The sequence below is a fragment of the Corapipo altera genome, unplaced genomic scaffold, assembly GCF_003945725.1.
Source record: "Corapipo altera isolate COAL_440 unplaced genomic scaffold, ASM394572v1 260, whole genome shotgun sequence".
Taxonomy (NCBI): domain Eukaryota; kingdom Metazoa; phylum Chordata; class Aves; order Passeriformes; family Pipridae; genus Corapipo; species Corapipo altera.
Window position 1 is genome coordinate 29,101 of NW_020885192.1, and position 4,599 is coordinate 33,699.

The following is a 4,599-nucleotide window of genomic DNA, read 5'->3' on the forward strand; positions in this document are numbered from 1 at the left end:
GGGATGGGGACAGGGATGGGAATGGGGACAGGACAGGGACAGAGACTGGGATGTGACAGGGATGGGGACAGGGACAGGGATGGGAATGGTCATCCATGATTTGCCAAGGGCTGCGTCTTTGCTGGCACAGAGATGCTGCAGCAGCATGGAGGGGGGGACAGGGACTCGGATGGGCACAGGGACAAGGATAGGAATGGGGACAGGGACAGGATAGGGAGTGGGACAGGGATTGGGATGGCCAGCCATGGATTGCCAAGGGTTGTTCCTCACCGGCAAGGAGCTGCTGTGGCAGCACTTGGGTGGGCGCAAGGACAGGGATGGGGACAGTGACAGGGACAAGGACAGGGATAGCAGTGCCATGTCCCTGCCTGTCCCGCCAGGTCACATCACAGCAGAGACACTGATGTCCATCCTGCGGGACAAGGGCAGCGGGATCTGCGTGGACTCGGAGGGGTTCCGCACGGCGGGCAGCATGGTGTCCGTGCTGCCCCGCGACCCCGCCCTGCCCTGTGTCCACTTCTTCACTGCCACCCCCGACCCCTCCAGGTGAGGCCCTCGGGGGGCCCAGCCCTGCTCCCGGATGAGGCATTCCCGGGAAGCAGGGCCTCCACCCCCCCTCATGCCGGTGCTCCTCTCCCCCAGGTCTGTCTTCAAGCCCTTCGTGTTCGTGGCCGGCATCAAGCCCGTGCCGCAGGTGAGGTCCCCGACCTTCCCCCGTGACCCTGCCAAGCAGATCCCGCGCTTCCAGAGCTCGGTGGATCGGCGGCACGAGCTGTACCGCCGGCACCAGGCGGCCCTGGAGCTCATGGAGCAGGACCAGGTACCATAGACCCCACAGACCCCGCAGATCCCACAGACCCTGCAGACCTCACAGACCCCACAGACCCCACAGATCCCACAGACCCCACAGACCTTGCAGATCCCACAGACCCCACAGATCCCACAGACCCCACAGACCTCGCAGACCCCGCAGATCCCACAGACCCCGCAGATCCCACAGACCCCGCAGACTCCTCCCCACTCTGGGACCCTCGCACTGCCCCCTGTGATGAGGATCAGATTCCCTGAGCTCTCCTCCCTCCCTGATCCCACCAGGAGCGGGGCCAGAAGCTCCTGGAGACGCTGCAGGAGCTGGAGAAGCAGGGCCTGGAGGGGATGAAGGCGCTGCTGGAGGGGACAGAGACCCCCCACCCGGAGGAACTGGCCGACCTCTTCTTCGACTGCGTGGAGGCAGAGCTGAAGTTTTACACATAAACCCCCCACAGGTGGGTGGGCTTGGCTTCCCCCCTGGAATTGCTCCTGGGTAGGGAATGAGAAAACATTCCTGGTGTCCAGCCCTGGCTCCCTCCTTCCTCCAGCCCTGCTTGGGGGTGTGGGACCTCCAGCCCCTAATTTACCCTGGAGAAAAGCACTGAGATGTCTCCATGGCCTGGAATGAGGTGCAGGGGGAAGGAGAGGGATATGGAGTGGGGTTTGGAGCCCTGACTGTGCCAGGCCCCTGAGATGGCTGCAGGGTGGGGGATCCATGGCATCCACACGGGATTGGGGTGGGAACAAAACCTTTACTCCTGGCCACGCTGTGCCACGCTGCTGCGGGATATTTGGGATAACTGCCTATTCCCTGTTCCTTTGGCACCAGTCTCCTTCTCCAGAGTTTTTCTCCGGGACTGGACGCCACCAGGAGCTCGCTGGGACCCGTGGGATCCCCGGAGGGGTGTCCCTGGCTGTGCCCGAGGCCGAGAATGGCCCTGCCGGGGCTGCGGGGCTGCGGAGTCGGGAGCTCCATCCCGATCCCGGCTCAGCAGCAGATCCCGGCGTTCCTGCAGCTCCTCCAGCCGCGCCCGGTGCTCCTCCAGCGTCTCCCTCCTCCTCCGCTGGGAGCGCCCGACCAGCTCCCGGCGCAGATCCGCGAAGAAACCTGCCAGGGATGCGAGGAGGGAGAAGGATTAGGGGGGATGTGGCACTGCCACCCCTGTCCCCAGGAGTGCCGCGTGTCCCCTTCAGCCCCCTGGGCACCTCTGTCCACGGTGAAAGGGCCGCCGGGCTCAGGGAGCAGCTCATCATCCTCATCCTCGCCGCGGGAAGAGCCTCCTCCCTCCTCTTCCTTGCCACGGAGGGGCTGGGCATCCAGCTGCAGGAGGTGGGGCAGCGCTCCCAACACCAGCTCCCTGGAAAAAATGAGGGAAGAGCCAATGCCCCCCCTCACCTGAGGTGGCACCGACCCCCCTGGCACCGTGTCCCCACTGCACAGCCCACCCCCAGCCCGGGCATAGGGCAGGGATTCACATCCCTGGGCTTGGGGGTTTGGATTTGATGTCTCGTGGAATGGTTTGGGTTGGGAGAGATCCTGAAGACCACCCACCCCCTGCCACAGGTAGGGACACTTTCCACTGTCCCAGGTTGCTCCCAGCCCTGTCCAGCCTGGCCTTGGACACTTCCAGGGATCCAGGGGCAGCCACAGCTTCTCTGGGAAATCCATCCCAGCCCCTCACTGCCCTCACAGGGAAGAATTCCTTCCCAATATCCCTTCTACCCCTCTGGCAGTGGGAAGCCATTCCCCTTGTCCTGTCACTCCAGGCCCTTTTCCAAAGTCTCTGTCCATCTTTAGGCACTGGGAGGTCACAATTAGGTCACCCCAAAGCTTCTCCTGGTTTGGGGGGTTTGTACCCTGCTGAGAGGCTCCCCTGTTTTTTTTGGGGGGGGGCTTGTTCTCCCCCTTCTCTCCCCCTGACCCACCTGTATCCCTGCTGCCGGGTGCACTCGTTTCCCGTTAAATCCAGGATTTGGAGGCTCTGGGGCAGCTCCTCTGCCAGGACAAAAGGAAGCACAAAGGTGCTGAGGTGGGACCTGAGCCCCCCACCCCTGCCCAGCCAAATTCCTGCTCCCCCAAACTCCCCCAGCTCTTCACCCACTCCCAAGGCGACTCCCAGAGCAGCCCTGAAACCCCAGAGCTGGGAAAACGGAGGCAGGGAAGGTGGGAATGGATATTCCACACACACTGGCAGCCCTGGGATCCCTTCCTGCTTCCCACCTGTATCCAGCACCTGGATGAGGTTGTGGGACAGGTCCAGGGCACACAGGTGAGGCAAGGGCTGCAGGTTCTCCACCCTCTGGATGCGGTTTCCAGCCAGGCAGAGGAACCTGGAGAGCACGGGGGAGGGTGAGGGGGGAATGTCACAGCTCCCAGGGGCTGGAATTTGAGCCCCTTCCCTGGCCAGGGGAAGGTGGGAGCCCATGGAAAGCCATTTCCCTGGAAGCAGGAGCTGCCATACCTCAGGTTGGGAAAACAGCCCAAATTCTCGATCCTCTCGATTTTGTTCTGGAAAATAAAGATAGAAAATGGAAAATAAAGTAGAAAATAGAAAATCAAATATAACAATGCGTTTTTTCTGCGGCATGAAAAATTTGGGGATTTGGGGAGCGTCCTGGGATCGGGGGTGGAATGTCCCACCACAGGGGAGATCATGGAGAGGGAATTGCAGGGGTGAGGACATGGAGAGACCCCAAAATTCAGGAGGACCCTGAGGCTCCTCGTGTGGGGTTTGGAAACACCGGACGGCTGATCCCAGACCCTCACTGGAATTCCAGTGGGATTGGTATCAGATGGGAGGGAAACTCTTTTTCCTCCAGGTTTGGGGGGCTCAGAGACCTCTGGGGTGGGGCTGTGGGGGGTGGTCAGTGGGACCAGATTCCTGGATGGAGGGAGACTATTTTCCCTCCCCTCTGGACACAGGGGAGGGGAGACAGGAGCAGATCTGGGGGGTTTTGTGTCCCCCCCCAGGCCCAGGGTCTGTCTCAGCTGCCCCACAGCTCCATACCTGCTGCAGGTAGAGGCTGTGGATCCCTCCCTGATCCTTGAGCTTCCCGATGGAGGAGATGTTCTCCCTGTCCAGGCGGATGGTGGAGGGGGGCAGCAGCTCCGTGGATCTGGAGGAAAAGAATGGAGAGGGGGTGTCTTTGGGGTGCCCAGAGCCCCCTCCCTGCCAGCCCAAGGACCGTGGGGTCCTCACCTGCTCCTGGTGAGGATGAGGTTGTCGCTGAGGGTCACTCCTGGGGATGTCCCCTCATGGTCTGTGGGATCTCAGGGTGAGGGTCCAGGCTGGGGGGTGCAGCCCCCCCCATCCCCTCCCTGCTGGGAGGAGCCCCCACCCCACAGTGTCTCACTCACCCCCACAAAGGGTCTTCTCCTCCTGCTCAGACATGGCAGGGGGTGGCCTGGGGGTGTCCTTGTCCCCTCCTTGTGCCCTCGGGTGGGTGTCTGGGGTGGGGGGCTGAAAGGGGAAGGGTCTGAGGGAAAGGGGGGCTAGAAACCTGCGGAATGGGAGGGGTCAGTGGGGACAGGAGTGTTGGTATGGTGGGGGGTCAGATCTGGGACCCCCAGGTGGGGCAGAGGGTCCCTGTATCCAGGGGGCTGTGGAGTCACCGAAGTGGAGCCAGGGGATCACGGGGACCAGGACCCCCAGCCTGGGGATCTCAGAGACTCTTGGGGAGCTCCCCCGGTCCCACGGGGCTTTGGGGGCTCAGATTTGCGGCTCAGAGACCCCTGGGGTTGGGTCAGGGAGCTCTCCAGGTGCTGGTTGCCCAGGTCTGGGGGCTCAG

General features: G+C 62.5%; 2 protein-coding genes across 5 annotated transcripts; one reads left to right on the top strand and one right to left on the bottom strand.

The window, feature by feature from the left end:
* The first annotated feature begins 182 nt into the window (after nucleotides 1–182).
* On the top strand, nucleotides 183–1,756 carry SCRN2 (secernin 2). Of its 2 annotated transcripts, none has more exons than XM_027631244.1 (4): nucleotides 183–546; nucleotides 643–820; nucleotides 1,096–1,265; nucleotides 1,653–1,733. In XM_027631244.1, the coding sequence occupies exons 1-3, from the start codon at nucleotides 245–247 to the stop codon at nucleotides 1,252–1,254; spliced, it is 639 nt and encodes a 212-aa protein (XP_027487045.1). In that variant the 5' UTR covers nucleotides 183–244; the 3' UTR covers nucleotides 1,255–1,265; nucleotides 1,653–1,733. The 2 variants fall into 2 exon arrangements, with proteins under 2 accessions (XP_027487045.1, XP_027487043.1); XM_027631242.1 differs by having other exon boundaries at nucleotides 188–546; nucleotides 1,640–1,756.
* On the bottom strand, nucleotides 1,543–4,593 carry LRRC46 (leucine rich repeat containing 46). 3 transcript variants are annotated; one of them, XM_027631239.1, is made up of 8 exons: nucleotides 4,169–4,593; nucleotides 4,011–4,071; nucleotides 3,819–3,927; nucleotides 3,273–3,319; nucleotides 3,032–3,141; nucleotides 2,737–2,806; nucleotides 2,017–2,168; nucleotides 1,543–1,918 (listed from the first exon to the last, which is right to left on the bottom strand). In XM_027631239.1, exons 1-8 carry the CDS (start codon nucleotides 4,200–4,202, stop codon nucleotides 1,563–1,565), a joined length of 939 nt encoding a protein of 312 aa, XP_027487040.1. In that variant the 5' UTR covers nucleotides 4,203–4,593; the 3' UTR covers nucleotides 1,543–1,562. The 3 variants fall into 3 exon arrangements, with proteins under 3 accessions (XP_027487040.1, XP_027487039.1, XP_027487041.1); XM_027631238.1 differs by having other exon boundaries at nucleotides 2,737–3,141; XM_027631240.1 differs by lacking the exon at nucleotides 2,737–2,806 and having other exon boundaries at nucleotides 1,543–2,168.
* Between the last annotated feature and the right edge of the window lie 6 nt (nucleotides 4,594–4,599).

Bases quoted from the DNA above. Each gene is read 5' to 3' on its own strand.
- SCRN2 (XM_027631244.1), top strand. From the start codon at position 245: ATGGATTGCCAAGGGTTGTTCCTCACCGGCAAGGAGCTGCTGTGGCAG. The intron at 547-642 runs GTGAGGCCCTCG...CCTCTCCCCCAG, and splicing joins GCCACCCCCGACCCCTCCAG to GTCTGTCTTCAAGCCCTTCG. The intron at 821-1,095 runs GTACCATAGACC...TGATCCCACCAG, and splicing joins AGCTCATGGAGCAGGACCAG to GAGCGGGGCCAGAAGCTCCT.
- LRRC46 (XM_027631238.1), bottom strand. From the start codon at position 4,202: ATGTCTGAGCAGGAGGAGAAGACCCTTTGTGGGG. The intron at 3,320-3,818 runs GTATGGAGCTGT...TTTATTTTCCAG, and splicing joins ACAGCCTCTACCTGCAGCAG to AACAAAATCGAGAGGATCGA. The intron at 2,169-2,736 runs GTGGGTCAGGGG...CATTTTTTCCAG, and splicing joins ACCCGGCAGCAGGGATACAG to GGAGCTGGTGTTGGGAGCGC.